General features: G+C 33.0%; 1 protein-coding gene across 7 annotated transcripts in view; it reads right to left on the reverse strand.

Annotated features, from left to right (window-relative positions):
- CEP290 (centrosomal protein 290) overlaps positions 1 to 20807 on the reverse strand; it is a 52424-nt gene that overhangs the window by 31011 nt on the left and 606 nt on the right. For 3 of the 7 annotated variants that reach the window (XM_027679828.1, XM_027679833.1, XM_027679834.1), the window contains exons 2-23: positions 18438 to 18560; positions 18220 to 18297; positions 17432 to 17501; positions 17093 to 17139; positions 16658 to 16801; positions 16406 to 16459; positions 15556 to 15708; positions 15031 to 15213; positions 14586 to 14675; positions 14387 to 14509; positions 12533 to 12656; positions 11828 to 12000; positions 11299 to 11461; positions 10566 to 10666; positions 10386 to 10473; positions 9225 to 9337; positions 7954 to 8038; positions 6676 to 6818; positions 5940 to 6104; positions 4818 to 4967; positions 3697 to 3812; positions 2091 to 2193 (exon numbers count right to left, since the gene is read on the reverse strand). In XM_027679828.1, the coding sequence (XP_027535629.1) occupies positions 2091 to 2193; positions 3697 to 3812; positions 4818 to 4967; positions 5940 to 6104; positions 6676 to 6818; positions 7954 to 8038; positions 9225 to 9337; positions 10386 to 10473; positions 10566 to 10666; positions 11299 to 11461; positions 11828 to 12000; positions 12533 to 12656; positions 14387 to 14509; positions 14586 to 14675; positions 15031 to 15213; positions 15556 to 15708; positions 16406 to 16459; positions 16658 to 16801; positions 17093 to 17139; positions 17432 to 17501; positions 18220 to 18297; positions 18438 to 18539 (2568 nt within the window). In that variant the 5' untranslated portion in view covers positions 18540 to 18560. Of the gene's footprint in view, positions 1 to 2090; positions 2194 to 3696; positions 3813 to 4817; positions 4968 to 5939; positions 6105 to 6675; positions 6819 to 7953; positions 8039 to 9224; positions 9338 to 10385; positions 10474 to 10565; positions 10667 to 11298; positions 11462 to 11827; positions 12001 to 12532; positions 12657 to 14386; positions 14510 to 14585; positions 14676 to 15030; positions 15214 to 15555; positions 15709 to 16405; positions 16460 to 16657; positions 16802 to 17092; positions 17140 to 17431; positions 17502 to 18219; positions 18298 to 18409; positions 18561 to 19172; positions 19230 to 20807 lie in introns of those variants that run through there. The other 4 variants (XM_027679829.1, XM_027679830.1, XM_027679832.1 and 1 more) reach the window with 4 other exon arrangements.

Consider the following 20807-nt stretch of genomic DNA (forward strand, 5'->3'; position numbering starts at 1 on the left):
TAGGTGCCATGTGAGCTTTAGCTTTGCTGTCACACACATCAGCTGGCCAAGGAGGCAGGTAGTAGAAATTGGAGCTGTAAATTCCCAGATTGCTATAAGCTTAATAAACAAGAATGAACAGGTAGCTAGAAAAAAAATCCAGAGTCCTGGAAGTCTGATACTTTTCCGATCAAGAAGCCTATTTTTCTTCAGCTTTCATAAGCAAGCATCACACTATCACTGATCACTCACAGTGAAGCAATTTCAGAGAATGTTTAATCTGAAAATGTTAAACTAATTCTAAACAAAATTACACACTAACAAAAAATAATGCTAAATAGTAGTATGTATTACTTATGTTTGGATAGATATGTCTCTGGAAATAAAAGCTATTAGGAAATGGTAATTTCTTAAAAGATCTCAGCAATATTTTTATAGCACTGCTAACATCATTAAACTCCATTAAATTTTAAAATCATTTAAAAAACAGATGTCAGAAATATCTTAATTCTGCTACAGTCTCTTCCTGTGACTCTGGAAATGCAGAACAAGATACTGAACTAATTAAGTAATATGGCATATGCTCTCTTTGCTCTTTCTCTCTCTCTCATTTTTTAGACATACAATAGAAACATCTGCAAAACAATTTCAATTTCAATTTCCTGGAAATATATTTAGAATTAAGTGCCTCAGGAAACAACTATTTTGCTAATCAGTTACAGTCATGAACAGAATTATAAGCAGGACTACATACCACTACAGTTATCCCTCAGCAGAAGAAAATTGTTAGAACTCAGCCGTTTAAATGTTCACAGTTACTTTCAGCACCTTGTGAAATCCTTGCCCTGTGTCTGCTTCTCTAAAAGGATGTGTGTGGCCAGTATATCTTTGGTTATATTTTGCAATGTTTGGTACCAAAAGACACCTGTAACCATCTGAAACTTTATTATGTCTGTGATTAGACACCTGCATCAATTCCAGGAACTTTTAAGTATCACCAATATTTTTCAGTTTTCTAAATGCAAGACTGAATTTGGACTTGGTGAAAGTAAATCAAAATAGAAAGATGAATTCTGGTTCCTGTTCTTCTGGAACACTGATTCATATACATTAACGATTATATATAAATAAGAAGCAATTCAAAGTAATAATTTAATTCTTAGTACAAATTATTGTGCTTTTCAACAAGTTGTTTGCACTGCTCCTCCTCCCAGTCAAACAGCCTGGGTAACAACTGCTGTTAAGAGATCAGTGTGAGTGTTAATAGTGTGTGTGAACAGAGATTGCCTGAGAAGGTATTTGTTCAAAACTGATAATCTTAAAGAAGATCACCATGAACCAGACTAAACAGTAACCATAAAATTAGAGATTTAAAATAAAGAAGTAGTCAGCTTGAAAATTAGTATAAATGCAGCATAAAAACTTTTAACAGCAGGGGCAGAGAGGGTTATAATGCCGCACTCATAATCTAGAAGTTTCCCCATGCCTGCATCTCCTGCACAGATGTGAGTGCTTCCTCTCTGCAGGACACCACCCCTCAGCACTCCAGCTGAGGTCTGGAAGTACTAAGCGCAACAATTAGGGGCCTACACCTCGGGTGTGTGATGTGACCTCCTGGGGTGCTTTCTCTCAAGTGCATGGATCAGCATGCTGCAGAAAGGCGAACAGGCACACGGAACACCAGAGCGGCCCCACACATGCTCAGCGCCCTGGAGCACACACAGGAGGTGTGTGTACAGAGGAAACCTGTACTCTCAGGAAAAGGCGTGTGTCCTGGCAACCTGAAAAGGCCAGGTGGATGTGTGGGATGAGAAATATTAGGGATTAATTCCTGATTGGTGCTTAGAGATTTTCAAGTCTATAGTAAGATTTTATATGCGTATTAATATTGTGATTTACCTTTGTACTGTTGACACTGATTCTGAATGTATAGTTCAGATTGCTAGCTATTTACATTCCACTAGTAAATCAGTAAACCTCCTGATTTGATTCAAATTGAGCCATTTTTCCCTGCAAAATTTTTCCCATCTAAGAATTTATAATTTTGTATTAAAACCTCTGTTCTATGTTCTAAAATCTTTTTGAAAAATGAAAGCAACAAAATTACTTACAGAATATGCCTTTAGTTTTGTAGCATCCTGTTCTTTTTGCTCTTCTAGTTTTTTCATTTCCTCTTTAATATCTTCTGATTCTTTCTGCCAGCTTTCCTTTTGACTAAAACAGTAACGCATTTTCATTAATTATGATGAAAAACTTGATGATTTTTAAAACTGTAACTTTAACAGCAACCCTGAAATATTGTAAACCAAAGTACTTACTTTGAGCAGTAATGTAATTTGAAAAGCACATTATAAATTGTAGATGGATTACTGAAAAACTATTTCCTCTGTTTAGGCTGTAGCTGGTTTAGTGATGAAAATAATTCTTCAGTGTCTTACTCCTTCTTCAAATGTGTATTATAATGCAGAGATAGAGATGCCTTACTTCTTTTTTGCCTGCAAATCTTTCCCTCTATTACATTCATTTTATTTCAGATGCATAAAGGACATAACTTCCCACCCGTTTTGCTATTTCAATGAAAAACAGCTTCACTTTGGCCCAAACTACTCTCCTCTATCCATTTTTATTTATTTATTTGGAAACAAAACAGACTATGAACTGTTCATACAAATCTAATAAACAAGTTTCTATAGACTGTATGGCATAATTTATGCTAGTTAAAAAAAAATCAAGGGTATTTCAGAAGTAGTATTTTCTCTTTAAAGAAGATGTCTTAGTTTCTTCCATAATAGAAAAAAATGGAGTAGAAGAAAAGAAAATTCTCTCAAAGTGACTCTATGGGATACCAAGTCAAAGAATCTCATCCCATAACTTCAACCTGTAACAGTTTTAGAGAAGTAGCCTCAAATCATCATCTTATCCCTGTCATTGGAGATATCTAATCTAGGAGTAAAGGAGGCAGTGTATTACAGCCTTCAATAAAAAAGCTATAGCTTTAATGCCTTGAACAGAGATAACACTGTCTGGGAATCTTAACTGATTCAATGAACAAAAAAAATCTCTAAAATATTAAACACCCTTATTCCAAAAGCCATCCAGTGACTGTTATATTCCAATCCAAAGACTCAAAAGACTCAACTGTTCGTTAATTGAAAAATCTAAATCACCATTTTCATCCTTGTGCTCCTAACAGATGAAAATCCTTTTTTTTTTGACATTGAGAAGAATTTTGTAGAATTTAGATTCATTGAAGCATATAAAGGAACTAAGAGTATGAAAGAAAACCAACCACGAAGTCCTGACAACCTGAAATTTTCAGAGATCTCTGACTGTACTTGGATAGGTGTTTTTCTTTCACCCTCAGAAAAACTGTTAGAACCCACACTTTAAAGCAAAAGAAAATGAGACTGAAAAGTCCACCATACCAGGTTCTAATAAAATGCAAGATATCAGATGGAGAAAGCACAATGAAATCCTCATGATAAAATATGCAACATCAGAAGAGTTCAGCAAAAATGGTTTTCTGAATCTTTGCAAGACTAAAGAAAATATATGGAGTCCATATCCAAAAGCAGCAGCATTTATTACTTTAACCAAAGAACTACTTCAACAGAGCAGAAAATCTTATTTCAAAATTGTTATTCAAAATTATATTCAAAATCTTATATTCAAAATTTAGATAATTGAGCTTTCATAATTCAGAAGAGAGAACAATACCTTTGATATTCTTTATACAACAAGCCTTGTTGATGACGAATTACTGCAAATTTTCGCTTATAGTCCTCTACTGCATCTTCTAACTGTTTAAGTAACTTTTCTTTGTTTTCCAATTCCTGTTGATTTCCAAGTAAAAAAAAAAAAAATTAATATAGGTTTTAAACATGAAATTATTAACTTAATCAAAATGCCATTTCTTTGTGCTTTCATGATAGATGCTTTTGTCATGAACAATGTGAACTCAAGATATGAAATGTGTATTTTCTTTAGAAGCAACAGATGAACAAAAGTACCATGAGCTTTGGTATTCCTATTAATAGGTGTGAAATAGTGCACAACTGCACTGTGGGTTACAGCCCTCGAAGTTCAAAACACCATGACCTGTTGCTAGCCCACAAAGAATACTAACTAAACGTCTAACTGGAAAACAACATTTTTTCTCATGCTCCCAAATGCTCTTCTACTTTATGAGCATATAGAGTTGAAAAAGTATTCTCTAATGAAAAAGAAGTAATCAGAAACAGCAAAAAAAAAGAAAATTTAATAATAATAGAAAGGTAACTTTTTTTTACTTCTACTCTGAATGAGTCAATTCTTCATTACAAGGCACCTGTCTGCTATGCTTCCCACAGAAATCACTGGCTTCTGTTTCAATGAATTTATGCCTCTTTTTACAATTGTTGCTTTGACAAATAATGGAATGAAAATTCATATGGCAAATTAATAGAGACCTTTGCTCTACAGGGAAAAACTGTTCAAGTAGGATTTGCATATGCAGACTCAGGTGTGGAATTCAGAGAGCAGTAAGAGAGAATTTCTCATAGAAAGAGTGCAATGGCAGAAGTAGAAGGAAGAGTGCAAATATTTAGATCAAAATTCAGATTTAAACCAAAAAATCTGATTTGCTGTCAAATATTTAATTAACTATTATCTTTCAGGTTTACAGCACAAGAAATACATACACCTTTAAAACAACAGAATAGCCCAAAGAGTTTACTGGATGTTAGAACATCAAAATAATTTTGGAGAGTTCTTTCATGTCCATACATGACATGGTGCTAAATTTTGGAGGAATTAGCTACATTATAAATATTCTTGATATCAAGGAATATATGAGTTACCTGTATAAGACGTATTAAATATTCATTCAGAGAATTAATAGTATTAGCACTTGAAGGAACCATTCCTTCTGGAAGATTCACTGTTTGTAAGACAATATTGGGACCTTCTGACTGATGCAGTAAGCAAATCTCATTTTTCAGTTGTGCAATCTAAAGAAAGGATACAAAAACATAAAGTAGCTCTTGCTATTCAATTAAAAAAATGGAAAATACATTGCTTCCCTGTGCTACATCAGTTGTTATTAGCAACCTAATTCATTTCCACCTATATTCTAAAGCATTCTAAAACTCCTAAAATAGCCTTTTGAAAATGCTGTGATTCCATAAATCATTAAATGCATAATATATTTACCCAAATTTATCAAATTACTCCAGCAATCAGGCCAACTAAAAATATCACCACAGTTTTATTCAAAATTGTTTAAAACACAGTGCATTTCTACTTCTTTAATAAGATTAAGTTTTGGAAATAATTATTGCAGTGGTTATTTGACAGCTTATTCTAAACAAATCTTTGCCTTTTTATTTAACTTAAAAGCTCTCTGATTCTCCAATAGTACATAAAACACTATTCTACAGTATTAGATTCTGATAAATCTTTTTGCATCACCAAAGCTTTTACAAAAGGCAAATTTAATCTGGCTTCTTTTAAGATAATATTACATTCCTTATTCTTTCCCTGGAAGAAGCATTCCACAGAATGAATTGTACAACTTAAAAACAAGATACAGGATTTTAAAGAATGATTCATCATTTCAAACACTTAATCTCTGTTACTTATTTATAAATAACAAATGCAAGACTCCTGGCTTTTTTAAAGAAATAGATGTGTGAGCTTTTCTGGGCACAGTTCTCCCATAAAAGAGAGGCATGTGTGATGTTTAACATGATAGAATATTCCAAAGATAAAGTAACATTAAGAAGAGCAAGATCTGAACTTAAAATTGATGAATTGATAGTTCCAATACATGAATTTCAGTAAGATTTGTACAAATCTACTGTACAAATCTTGTACACTGTTTACATAAGGTAAATTCAATATCTTATAGATTGTCTGGTTCTAAATTATCAGAGCAGACACTTTTGAAGTACAATATAAATTATATAAAATAAAATATTTACCTTTTCATTTGCATTTGCCAGCTGATTAGACAAACTTGTCGCCTCCTTCTGAGTCTCTTTTAGCTCCTGTCTTAATTCCTCATTTCGTCCTGTAAGCTGGTCAACCTGAGCTTTCAAGTGCACACTAGCATCGAAGATTCCCTCTGAATTCTTTGATTCCATTGCCTAATGCAGTAAACATTTAATTAACAGAACAGAGAAAAAGTGAAGAAAAGCTTTAATGTTTTCATAATAAACTGGAGCCATCAAGTTTAGACTACATGAAAAAAGAATGACATTTAAACATTCTAAAATCTACTTATCAGTTTCCTGATGGTATATTTGCCATATTCTGTGACTTAAATGGTTAAACTTTCCTGTAAAAAACATAATTTTTGGAAAGATGTTTCAGTAAAGAATTTTTAAAAAACATTTCCTGCAAATCCCATAGTAATAAAAGACATGCAAATGAACTTTTACCTAAGCTTTATCACTGGCACAATAAATTTAACATCAGATAGCTTTACACTATCCAGCTGAAGTTAGGATTTTTTTAAAATTTTATTGGCAATTTCTCTTTTATATTTTTAATTTACACTGTTAAAGAGGAATCACACTCTCTACTCTTACTTGCAACTATGAAAGCATATACAGAAGGAAACTACTATTAAATTATACAATAACCCAGTAACTGAGGAGGAAAAGGATACCCTGTAAATTCTATAAAGCTAAATAATACTTTAGAAAGCAAACTTACATGAACTAAACGATCCAGACTAGGGATTATTAAGGCTGTTTCTCCTCCCTTCATACTAGAATCCTTCTGCATTTCCTTGACAGCCTGCAATATTTCTTTCATTCCTTGTTCTAGTTGCTTATTCTCTTCTGATAACTCTTTCACTGTATTAAAAGTTGTAAATGTGTTTAAAAGCACAGAAAAAACGAGTTAAGGTTTCCTAGGACACTTCATTATGATACTTGTTGATTTGAGAAACTAAAATAATGTTCATAGTATACATACATAGACATAACCAATTACAAAATTAAAAGCAGAGCTGCTAGGAATATCTAGACAGTATATTTTACTGGTGAAATACTAACACAAAAATAATTAAATACTTCATGGGAACACAATTGAATTTATTGAACTTTCCAGTCTTCGATGTTTCCTTCCACCTTTTAAACTTCTTTAGTAGCCTATCAGACTTTCACAAATCCAGAAACATGGCTATCTTGGAATTGTTTGGGTGTAACAATGGAGTATATAGGAATTGCCTGAATTCCTTCTGCAGACTGACAAAAATGAGCATTTAAATGATGTGGCTATCAAAGACACTCAAGAAATACAATTTTTCTGCCACCAGTAGTTTCTCAATAGAATTCCATTTTCTAGCACAGAGCAAGAAGTCTGAAAACTTGAATTAAACCCAACAAACCTTCCAGGACATTCTCTGCATCCAAACAATATGCCTAAATGTCCTAAAGACCAGGAGTGAACTGCAAAATCTGTTTCACGAAGTCTATTTTGAAAAGTCAAAAAGAATTTTAAGAATTCACATTCTCTGGGAAGAAATTAAGATTCTTGTCTGGAGAAATTTGCATTATTATTATTTCTGAGTTTGCAAGCAGTACACTTCAGCTAACATACATGTAATAAGTAAGCAGCAAGTTGGTTTAATTCCCCAACATTGTCTGTGAGCCAGGAAAGCTCTACAATGACACAAGTAAATTCTGGGATTATTCACAGACTTAAAACCCTTATCAGGTCTCAATCAAGAAGGAAAAACATGAGAGAGCCCATTTTAATGAATTTAGTATGATTAAAGTATCTGGTCATGTACTATCATTAATTCAGCAACACTATATATGTATATATACACACACACACACAAAGATATACATTAACATAAACACAATCATTTTTTTAAAAGCCAGAAATTTATGGTCAAAATTATAGAAACAGAACAACTAAATAAGCAAACTATCTATGGATACCTGATAATATTCCCTAGTTTTAAACCAGGTTGCAACTTACATTTAGTTTGAAATCTGGCTATTACCATCCTGTTCTTCTCCAAATCTCTCTCTCTCTCATTTAATTCAGTTGCAAGATATTCATTCTAAAAAAACCAACCAAATACTCAAAAACTGTAATTTAGGAATTTTACAATTAGAATTTTCATTAAGACTGTGGTTAAATAAGAATAAATGCTTGAAAATACTGTTAATCCATATATGCTCTATAGTGAAATTACACTGTATGTAAACCAAAATTAGGTGCTATATAAAAAGCAACAATCAAAGAAATAGGATCGTCTTCACAGCAATAAAATTTGCAGGAAAAAATTATTTAAACTATAAATAAACTTTACATAAAATATTTATCCTTTTTAGTTGTTTGTTGGGGTTTTTTTACAAGCTTGTGCTACCTGCACTGCCTGGCTTCTGCAATTCTTTGTAACTGTTTAGCATACTCTTAGCCAACAAATCTCTGGATATCTGTTCCTTCTAAAAAAAACCAGCAATAAGTTATTAGTGTAGGATTCTACATCCATTTACACATACACACGTGAAAAGAAAGTACTTCCAACAGTAACTTCCAAAATATAAAAAAAACCCCAACACTTTTTTTCTACTGAAAATGCAATTAGTAGGCATTATTAATTCCATGGCTTGGCTGATGCTATTTTAAAAGAAACCACATCAGCAAAGCATAGTACTATAGCATGGAAAACCTGTACAGCTGAAAAAGTCTGATGTGTACAGACATATACTTTCCACTGATCAGTCATGCAGTTCAACAGCCTCAACAGAAATGGCATCAGTTCCAAAACATTTTGTGAAAGATAGGAAACACCTTCTGCTTAATTTATGCATTGAAAACAAGTTTCCTCATCACATTATTAGATGGTTTCTCTCAGACCAAAAATACACAGAATATAATTTTAGCAATTTAATATTTTAGTTCTAGACTTTTTCAAATTTGGAGTATGCATTCATGAAAGTTTGCCAGTCCACATATGGATTTCTTGCCTGAAATGGCAACAGAAATGGATTCACTGGAAGAATGACACAAGGTGTATCCCCATATAACACTCTCTGGCCATAGGGAAACGTATTCACAAAAAATATACAATATTCACTAGTCTTCTAAAAATAATACAAATTATTCATTTTTGGATTTTTAAAAGTAGTTAATAAAAACAGCTTAATAAATATGTGAACAGATATTTGCAAAATAGGGGTTTTTTTAATTTTTGAAAGAGAAATACAATAAATGTTCATGAACCTGCTTTATGGACCCACCTTTGCTTTTATTTCAGCAATGTCATGTGTGGTCAAGAAATCCAACTTCCTCTTATTCATTCCCTTCTCTTCAGTAAAGCTATCAGTCATCTGCATATCATCAGCATCCAATCCTAATTGCATGTAGATGTACAAGTAATAAATTATTATGAAAATTTAATTGGTCTCCAAGCAAACGAATATATTCCATTTATTATATCTGAGTTCTAGTTTTCTATCTGCAAAGTAAGAAGCTGTAAACCTTTCCATCTGAACGTATTACGCTACCCTGAGTGGCACGGAATTAAAATTTTAGGATTTTTGAAACACATATGTTAAGTACATTACTGGAAATTTTGGGGAGATCATCCTGCATCCAAGAACTGCAAGGCAATGACACAAGTCTCAGTGATACATTACAATCACAATTCAAGAAGATACTGGGCTGTAAGACTAGGAAATCTAAAACCACTCACCTCTTCCTACTGATGCCTTAAACCCCTAAGGTTTTTTCATTTTTCCAATTTTATAAGCCTTACAAGTTTTATAGGTAATAGAAGTAGATCTTAGAAATAAACCCCTTTCTCCCTCCTCCCCGTAGTATCCCTTATACATTCCTCAATCCTTTCACCCCATTCCATACTCCCTATATCACCCTATCCCCATATCTAGTAGAAAATGTTTAGTCTTTTAGTCAAGGCAGGCCTGTCTTGTTTGGAGAACGCTTGTATCTTGGCCTAAACCGCAAGACAGAGTCAAAGAACTGGGTCACTCTGCTCTCTGTACCCCGAAGAAGATGAAGATGATGAAGAGGGGGTCCCAAAAAGCACCCCAGACCCAATTTCGAGAGGCGGGCCAGGGGGTGGACCAGGCCAAAAGTTATAGGGTGGACACACTTAGGATTGGCCAAATATTACTATAAATGTAACATCTCGGGCACAGCCCGGCGCGCGCGCGTCGTAACATCTATTGCCTTGGCATAATTAAACCCTTTCTTATCTCACCCCAGCTAAACGGCTCCTGAATTTTTGTAACACCAGCTGAGCAGGCATCACTACAGATTCAATGAAATGCATTTAGCCTTTTAATTTAAACAAATAAGTAAATATAAAATATATAAAAACATTAATAAGTACAGATAGCATCTTTTTGAAAGGGCAATTTATAATAAAAACATCCTACCTATTGTTGCAACTCTTCTTCCTTTCTCCTGAGCCAACTTACGAATTTGTTTTTTCAGTTCAATTCTTTCCTCTTCTAGTCTTTCAATCTGCATATTATTATTCACAGATTAGTATCCCACTTTGCTCAAATGCATTTTTATTACGTAGCTCTTATGCAAAAAAAAGATTTATCACTTACCTCTTGCAAAAGAATTTGGTTTTCAGCTCTATATTGCTGCTGCTTCAGCGCTTTGCTGTTTCTGAATTCACTTAAATCAATTATTGTCTTTGGCTCAAGACCTAAAACACAGTACATGATGTACAGTTATTCATTATGGAGGAACATTAATGTTAGTTAATGCAGTTAATTTAAATAAGAACATAATTAGACAAGTAGAATTAAAAAAAGAATTTGTTGATAGTTGAACATATTTCAACTATCTATAAAAATATGGAACTATCTAGAAGATATATGCACATATACTCCATGTAATAACAACAGAAGAAAGCTTAATTTTACTTCAGTTACTCAGAACCCAAAATGCAATAAAATGTCACCTAAAATTAACTTTATTTACATTTAAATTATACTATTTAAAAATAAGTCTGTCTGAAGTTTTCTCTGTGTTTTTCCATCTAGCATTACAACCTCAGTATGTTATGGTTTCCAAACACCATACAATGAAGTTTATTAAGCAGTGTGTGGTCAAAGAGGAATCAAATCCAAAAAACAGTAGAGAACCTACTATCTTCAGTCAAAGAAACCTGTAAGCCACATTTATTCATGCAGTTTGTCCTAATTAAAACTAATTGCAAATACTAGCAGAATATACCGAATTATTTCCAGTGACTTGGTATAGTAAAATCCATTATAAAATCTTGTTTCAATTCTTACACAACAAATAATTGAAAATGTATTGGATGCAGCATACCTAAGCGCTCTCTGAGTTCTTCATTTTCATCAAGAAAGTCATTTATTTTAAGTTCGAGTTTATTGACTTCCTTAATTAACGATTCAATCTCATGTTCTCGTATTTTGACTTGCTTTTTTAAATCTTTGATTTCAGCAACAGCTTCTTCCAAACCATATATTCCCTGTAAAAACCCCAAATGGGAAGTAAAAACAAAACAACCAACAGAAGACTTGTAAAATAAATCATGAAACTAACTTTCTTCATTACACAGACAAGAAAAAATATTTTTCAACCTGTATCACTCTTCTGCACTATGCTTATTGAAAAAAGTTACTGAATAAAAAGCAGATCCTACAAATCTGTCTTTGACTACAGAGGAGTCTGCACATTTTAAGTGAGCCCTCTTACTACATGATTCTTTGAAGAATCATATCTTGAGTGTTCAATTGCTGTTCAATGGACAAAAAGGGAAGGGAAGGTTTGGGAAGGGAAGGACAAAATGATCTCCCAAAAATATGATTAAATACCCTGTCCACTCTGAGTTTACCAGTTCATAGTCTCTCATTCGTTTCAAAGTCTCAACAAGCTCTTTGTCCTTTTCTCTAGCATCTGCTTCTGCTAATTCTGCTGATTTCTCAGCCTCCATAGTTCTCTCTTCCAGTCTTTTTAACTTTTCTTCCATATCTTCACTATGATTCTGCTGAGCAAGAGATGAGTGACCTGGAAAGAAAATTTTTGGTATGTTTACAATTCAACTAGGAATTCTTTCTATCTGCCATTAAGCAAGACAGAAACACTTTAGAAAACATTAAAAAGGACATCTTCATTTTCTGCTCTTTTTAATTAGAGAATTACAAGAGACTACATATGAGAGTTTGGTTTTGTTTCCCCTCATTAGTTCTTCAAACAATATTTATCATAAGTAAGTGCATGTAAGGGACATCAGAATTTATCCTGAATTGCATGCTATTACTTATTTTCAATTCCTGATGGAGCTGAGATCTTGTATGTTATGCTCTAACTTTTACAGACCAGGTATAGTTTTATTACCCATAAAACCCACTGAGGTAGTGTGGATAACTTCTTCATGAAAGTTTAATAACAGAAAACTAAGAAAAAAAATTAAAGACTAAAATTACTCAAATACTGCAATTATTTTTTTTCTGTATTTCTTGAGAATAAAGAATGCACAATAAATTTGTGGTTTCTTATTTTCCTTTCCATAGACACTAATATAAAATAGTCATGTTACCTTTATCTTTTTGGAGATCATTTTTTAATTTCTCAATAACGAATGCATTTTTTTCCATTTCTTTGGTATACTGTTCAACTTGCTCAGTAAGCAATCTTATCTGAGCATCTCGCTCTTGCACACCCTACACATGAAAAAACCAGAAACTCCATTAAAGGATCCACCAGAAACTCCATTAAAGGATCCTTCTTTACTGAGAAGCAAACTACCAATACAGAACACCACACAGTAAATGAAGAAATTACATATAGCTAATACAAAGCAATTTTTAGAACATCAAATATACTATACTTACAACAGAGAGTTCAGATATTATCTAGAAGTTTGGTATATAAATGCAAAGTAGGAAAAATAAAAGAAAAAGTAAAAATAAAGCAATCAAACACACAGAAAAAGAGGCACTTTAGTATAACAATTTTAAATGGAAACAGTACTTTCAGATTTTATCAATGTTAGATGAAAAGTTTCAGATGATACATGTTCCTTCCTGCTTCCTTGCAAACATCTGTCTTTTGGAACTGAGAGATACAAGTTCAAGCTTATGAGGACTAACGATCAACCATACATGACACCTGAATTGAAGACTGCCTGTCAGCAAGTAATCTAACTTTTAAACATTCATCACACATTGTTTCGCATGCATATACATTCATAAGTACATACAGACTGTGAAAGTGACTTCTATTCATATTACACTATTTCTGTGCTTGTACGTGAACTTTAGAAACAACATAGAAAGCTTAATGTTATTTTTTTCTGTCATGAATAAAAAAAGTGAAGAAAGATAAAAAAGAGACTTTAAAAAAGTTACAGGCAGTAATAATAATGAAAATGTAAAAATCTCAAGATTGTTGTCCTTTTTTTATACTAATGTTCTGAAAAAGAAAATCTAAAGCTTTCTTAGAGGACAAATAACCACATTTCAAATCTAAAGGTACAGAGTTTAGCAAAGTTGTAAGGAGCTAAACACAGTCTTTTAGAGTATACACATTGAATGATAGCAAGCTCAGTCCATTTGAGTAAAAACACAGAGCAGTGCCTTGATTTAATTTTTAAGTGTCTGCTTATAAAACATGCTTATTTCCACAAAACAGTTCATAACGTCATGCTAATGATGGTCACCCAAAAAAGCAACCTCTATAACCATCTAGTCAGCTAAAACCGAACTCTACAACTGCTTATCCAGGTTACTTTCAGCTGCCTTCCTCTTCTGATCATCTAAGGCTGATTTGTAATTTACGTTTCTTTCTCTTGAGAAGCTATCTTTGGAAGACTGAATAAATATACTCATATTCAGCTAGTTCTATCATAGACTGAACCACAGATTCAATAGTATGCATCAGATCATGGTATCACACAATACTCTGAGTTGGAAGGGACCCACAAGGATCATCGAGTCCAACTCTTAAGTAAATGGCCCATACACATCAAACCCACAACCTTGGTGTTATTAGCACCATGTTCTAATCAACTGAGCTAATCTCAGGATGTGAGACAAATGAACACAGAAAATTAAGCAATAGGTAAGACTCTTCCTTAACTAGCAAATTTAGGACAGAAACTAAGCTGTATTTTAGAAACATTACATCACAGTTAAAAAAGATAAATATGAAAGTAAGAGAAGCAACTACCAAGAGTTCAGTTTATATATACATACATACAGAGAACTTTCCTTTGTACATTGCCTATTAAGCTAACTCTGCAGTGGAATGAATTGACCTGTCTCATAATTCTCAAACACAAATAATACATATTTTGGTATTTGCAAATTATGAAAGACTAAATATATGTTTGGTATTTGCACGTTCAGTGAATGGTGATTTCTATGTGTGCAATTTCTCACATGGACTGTACCTGCTGAAGGGCCAGTACGCTGTTTCTGTCAACGTCAAGTTGAACCATTTTCATTTTCTCTTCTAAGTTAAACAACATTTGCTGATACTCTAGGATTTCATCATCTTTTGAAGCTAAGATTTTCTGAAAAGAAGATAAAATACCATCAGAACACTTGAATTAATTCCTAAAAATCATAGAGAAAAGTATTAAAAAATACCTTCCATTCTTCAACTTTTTCATTTACAGCTGCCATGAGTGGATCGTCTTCCTCATTCTTTGCTTTCAGCTGGTCTGAAAGGTCCTGAACCTAGACGTGACATTTGGGTGAACATTGTATCACAGAAACGTTTGGGCTTAACCACTGTATGTGTACAAATGCACTACATCGAGCACATAAAATTTAACAGATTAGCATTACAGCAGCAAGGGAATGACTCTTAAGAACAGTGTATGACTAACATTTTGTACAAAAAAATTTTTGTGATCTTTTGTGTTTTAAAATCTGCATCAGATTCAAGGATCACACTACTTTTAAAGAGCATTATTTCAGAGGAGTGGGTGTTTTTAACTGGATGGATTGACTGTACTTTTAAGCTAAGCTAAAATATGAAAATACAGTATAAACCTAAAACAAATACATTAAATAATGAGTCAGCTCTTACTTGAAATTTGTACTGATCTTTCTCTTTTCGTAACTGATCCATAATAATATCAGATTGTTGCACAATTAGTTTCATTTTGTTATATTCATCAGTCATCTTCTCCATTTCTTGCACTGATTCCTCAAGATTTTTCCTCATTTCTTGGTTTTGAATGTCTAATTTCTCGTTAGCTTCAGTCAAATTCTGAAAAATTAAAGAAAAAACTGCTTTTAGAAAGTGCCCATCTTAATACCTGAATGAGAACTTGAAAGTCTTACATGAAATTAGCACAGAAGAGAGTATTTCACCTCTAGGTCATCAATTTCAACAAATTCTAACAGCATATAAAAGACACATCTGCCCTTGTCAGTGACTGCATTACCTCTGCCAGATTCATAGGTGCAGAGTATATACATGACAGAACCCAACTACTTTATGAATTCCCTTACTCCACGTGACTTGATCTGTAAATTGACAGAGCGTCATGAAAAACACTACTGTCAGTAGAAGTCTAATAGATACTCAATAGCATGCATAGATTTTTACCTGAATTTCATCCAAATACTGGACAAGCTCAGAGCTTCTTTTGGACAACTGTGATCTGTAATCAGAGTCCTCTCCTCTTCGTAATGGAATTGTTTCTTTTTGAGAATCTATTTGCCTCTGATAGTCAACTACATCCTGACGTAATTGTTCAGTCTGCGTAAAAAGTAATCCAAACTTAACATTATTTCTAAGAGTTGAAGCCGAAGTCACTGCAAGCTAACACAAAGAGCTAAGACATTCAAAACCCATTCAAATTCCTACAGTCTGCTTTTAAAAAAAACTTAGAAGCCTCACCTTTTTCTTTATGCGCTTTTTCTTCATATTAAAAAGGAGAAAACAAGACCAAGAGAACAAAGCATGAAAAATATTAGAAACTAGCTTTGCTTTAGGAAGACTAAATATTAATTGACACAGAGACAAAATAAAATGGCTTTCTATATACTTGTGCATGCATGTGCACACATACACAAACATATACAAGGGGGTATTTTCACAAATGATTACCAAGGTTTTACTCCAGGACAATAATTAGACAAATGTACTTAGCAACAGTATTTAAGAAAAATACTAAAAATTCAAAACATGAAATCCAGACCAAATTAATGCACAGTAGGACTATGCAAATTCGAATGTAGACGCCTCCTAACCTCAATTAACTAAGTTTCATTGGAGCACACATAGTACACATTTACCAAATTTAGTTAAATTTCTCTTTGTACCAGTAACCAGGAAATGTCCTAAAACAGAATTAAACATCATGCCACACCAAAAATTATAAATATAGAAAGATAGTAATAGATCTATAAATAAAGTTAAAAATACTGTAAATTGGCAAAAATTGTTTGCTAACCTCTCTCCTGAATCTGATGTTTTCATTTTCGGTATCTTCCATTCGAAGAGCAAGCTACAAGAAGATGGTAAACCTTTACATGTAACATTAAACAATACAAAGAACTCCAGAAACAAAAAAGAAAATGAATGCACAACAGTCCTATTTCATCGATGTTTTCTTCTTAATTACAGAAGCTCTTTTCAGAACATCAATTTTACAAAATATTTGACAGAACAGGTTTTAGAGATGTTAAGCTGGAGTCCTTCTTACCTGTTCATTCACTTTCTTCTCTTTTTCCAGTTCTTCTTCTAGATCTGCTAACTGTCTCTCTTTTTGTTCTAATTGTTTTTGCAGTTGGCGCATCTCATCACGCAAAAAACGAGTATCGCGACCACCAGCAGATCTTTTTGCCTTCTTATGAGCATTAAAGTAACATTATAAATACAGTACAGATATTCAAAACAGAAAAAAAAATTAAAAAACAAAGCAGAGGGTAAGACTACAATAAATGGGATTTATTCAAGTATATAAAATACAAGTAATTACTCACACAAGACCAGTGAATATTCAAAAACCCATTAATAGAATTTGCTAAAGTGTATGTCTATTTCACCTCTTTACAAGATTAAAATACTAGTCTAAAAAAACTCATTTAAAAACCTCACCAAAGAGCACTCTATAAACTAACAAAATTTTAAAACATACCTCTAATTCATTTTGAAGTTTCATCATCTTTGTTTTAAAATTATTTTCTGTTAAAATAGAACAGATATAGTGAATTACCCAATAAGGCAGAAAGCACATAAAACAACAATGGTTAACCTCAAACTTTAAAAAATTGGCTTCATTGAAGAAATTGACTTCAGAGCAGTTGGTATTTTGTCCAGTTCCATAAACTTAAAGAAAAAGCCACTGAAAAAACCGCACAAAACCCCAAAACAACCAAAAAACCAAACCAAAACAAAAAAAACCCACAGAAAAACAACAAATGTAAAAAATACATTTAACAAATCATTTAGGAATAGCATATTAAAGCTTGTTTACCGCATTTGGCTTGCTCTTCCCCAGCTTTTTCAACTTCTTCTAGTGCCAGTTCCACCTCTTGAGTTTTCATCTGAGAAAAGTACAGTAAGCAAAGAAAAAATATTTACTATTAACATAAATTAAGATTGTTCTGTACATCTTGTGTTTAAAATTATGACAATATTTACAAAAGAACATAGACTTTCTTTAAACAATCAAATTACTCCCATTTTTCCTTATGTGGACAATTAAGAGTTCAGAGTATCTTCTTCAGTAACTTATTCTATAGGGACACCCAAACGTTCAAAACACTTATACTGCTGAGAATTAAAAGCAGTAAAACAGCCTCCCTAAAACCAATGTGCTACCCTATGCTGCTGTTATTTCTTCCTTTTGGTACATTTATGAATAAATACAAGAATGTATGACAGATTTATAGGATCAGTCTTAGAATGGTGGTGATTCTTCATGCATGGTGATAATTTTATTTGCTCTAAAACTTCAATGTCCCACAAAAAGTTCTATTAAATTAAAATCATTACCAATAACTTACAATATCTAACCAATTTTTGAGAAATCTGTTTGCATTTTCCATCTATATAACTATGTTAGTCCAATTCACTTCACTTCCCACTACTAAATGCCTACAGCTACATGCAGGTACTCTGGTGCTAGCGCACATTTAGCATATAAATTATCTTAGAGTAACCAGTGTTCTCAGAAAAAAAAAGAATAACGATGTTTTCATTTAAACAAAAAAATAAACAAATGCATCTGCAGAACTGTAGTAATTTAGGATTAACACAAACCTTCAATAGAGACTGAGTAATTTTAAAAAGATGTATCAGTTTTTCTGGAGTTTCAGTTTTTAAGTCTTTCCCATCAACCTAAGGAAAGAGACAACAGTGTTTTTATACTAATATCTATGAAATCCACAAAATAAGTCTTTCAGGTACATGAAGGACCAGAGACAATTTAGGGAAGAACATATAACAAAACCCTTATGTTCTCTTCTTCTCTTGAGTACCTTGGACATGGTCTCCAGCAATCTGTCTGCTAGTTCCTCTTGACGAGGTAGACTATCTGGATCAACTTTCATAAGCTTCTTCCAATCTAAAATAGGTGCCATCCTGAATTTATGTTTTTTTTCCTGAAACAAAAATAAAAATAAGTTATCAAGTATTATCGGTGCCAATCAATTTTAAGTCAAATGATTAAATGGAGGTTGGCCACTGAACCACACAAGATGATTCTAATAATTGTATCTATTTGTAACACTGATTAACACTCTGTTCACATTTTGATCTACTGCAAACTAGGAGGTTATAGTAAAACCTTTTTTTCTTTAAGTTAAAAATTACACCATGCATACTCAATGAATTTTTGACACTAACAGTAAAGATCAGGACATCTGTGAAACCCATATTTTAACCTTAATATCGTTGTTTTCTTCCCCATCTCGCAATGCAGTATTTTTATGCTAATGAACAAACACAACTGGATGCCCCTTGAACCAGCCCTTGTAGGATAAACATCTCCTTACAGTCACAGAAATCGCTATTTCTAATATTTAAAACACAACCAACACCTTCTTTAGCTTGATACTGTCATTTCTTGACACTAATTTATAAGATATTAAACTCTTTCAATTAAATATTGGAGGGATTATTAGAATACTTGAATTGACAAAGGACATGAATCTACCTGGAAACCGACATAAATCTGATCAGAAAGTTGTGGAAAGTTTTGTTCTACTGCTTACCTACTGCTAGTTGTGGGTCACGATGACTTCCCACATGCCTAAAAGACAATACAGTATCTGAAAAAGGCAAAAGAATTGAATATCTTGGATTATTCTATCCTCTGGAGCTATCTCTAGCCTTTATGATCAATATTTCAAACAGTAAATTCTGTCAAATTTTAAACAGAGCATTTTTAATCTACTTATTCCCCTAAATTATTAACATGGTATAAATGCTCAAGAAATAATTTTCAATTATGAAAGAAATAAAACTAGAATAATAAATTATTCAAAAAACTAATGTCAGAGCATTCTATTTTATAGGAAAAAATTAGGCTCAATCAGTAACTTTAACAATGCTCTACACTGAGCATGATATTTTGAGATCTCTTCTGTCATGCATCCTGTTCATTGTTCAGCAGTTGAAAGACTCAACAACTGAAAACTTCTCCTTTAATAAAAGGGAAATTTTTATTACTGGTACTACTTTGCCAAAAAATATGCCTAAGCATTCTGAAAAGAAGAGCTGTAGGACCTTGAAATCCAGACATATGCTTAAGGGATGATAAAAATCAACCTTTCCTCATCTTTTCTCAATATGTGAACTAGTAAGAGCTCTCTAATATTAACTATATTTCTTCAATGTTTGCTAAATATAAAACATACATTATATATAATCCATGACTTCATAAGGAAGACATCATATATAGATTTTTGCTTTTCTGCATTGTTGTAGGTGGCAAAAGATAATAGCAGAAGAATACTGATCTTGGCACTTCTTCAGTTAATTGAATAGTACTTGATTTCAATAACACACTTGTTTAAGGATCGGAGTTTTTAAACACAGTCATTTTTTCTTAAACCATGTATGAAATGCCCAACGATCAAAACTATTCTGAAAGCAAATATACAACTTTACTACTGTCAATCCTTTCCTACCTTCCATCTTCCAAATATCTTTTTCTCTTAACTTACAAAATAATATCTGAAGAAAATGTCAGAAAATTTTACCCAAAAGGAGACATATCTGTACATAAACAAAATAATCCAACTTGTTGGGAGACCACAGTAAGGTATGGGGGGCACAACCTATGCATACAGTATGTTCTACAGTATGTACATACTTAAGGACAACAAGAGAGAATGTATTTAATTGAAGAGTTTCCCATCATAAAATTTAGCTCATCCCTTGCCTTCAATTAAACCTGTGGCTTTAGTGGACAGATGATCTGTGTGATGAGACACTGAGATCATGGGTCAACAAAACGAGTGAAATAGATATTAATCACAAGCCTTTCTTGACTTACTCAAGGAATCAAACATACATAAAACAGGTAGATGTTGCAAAGTGCAGCACGGGCAGATAGAAAAGGTCTGGTGAGTATGTTCAAGTATGATCAGGCCAACAATTCCCATGCTGCCTAAAGGAAACCACGTAAAGAGGCAGCTAAGCTGACATGATGATACCTTATCAACACAGTGAAATCAAGCACCAGTAGGCACAGCTGTTCTTTTTCTGCAAAGGTGTGTATAATGTCCAGCACAAAGTCATGTACACTTGAGCAAGACTGAATACCAAGAAGCATCACAGTCGTGAGGCTAACTCTGTATTTATTTACTATGGGCAACTCAGATTAAGCTACTTCTGGACTTTCA

This window comes from Neopelma chrysocephalum, unplaced genomic scaffold (genome assembly GCF_003984885.1).
Source record: "Neopelma chrysocephalum unplaced genomic scaffold, ASM398488v2 Primary Assembly neopelma1_59, whole genome shotgun sequence".
Classification (NCBI taxonomy): Eukaryota; Metazoa; Chordata; class Aves; order Passeriformes; family Pipridae; genus Neopelma; species Neopelma chrysocephalum.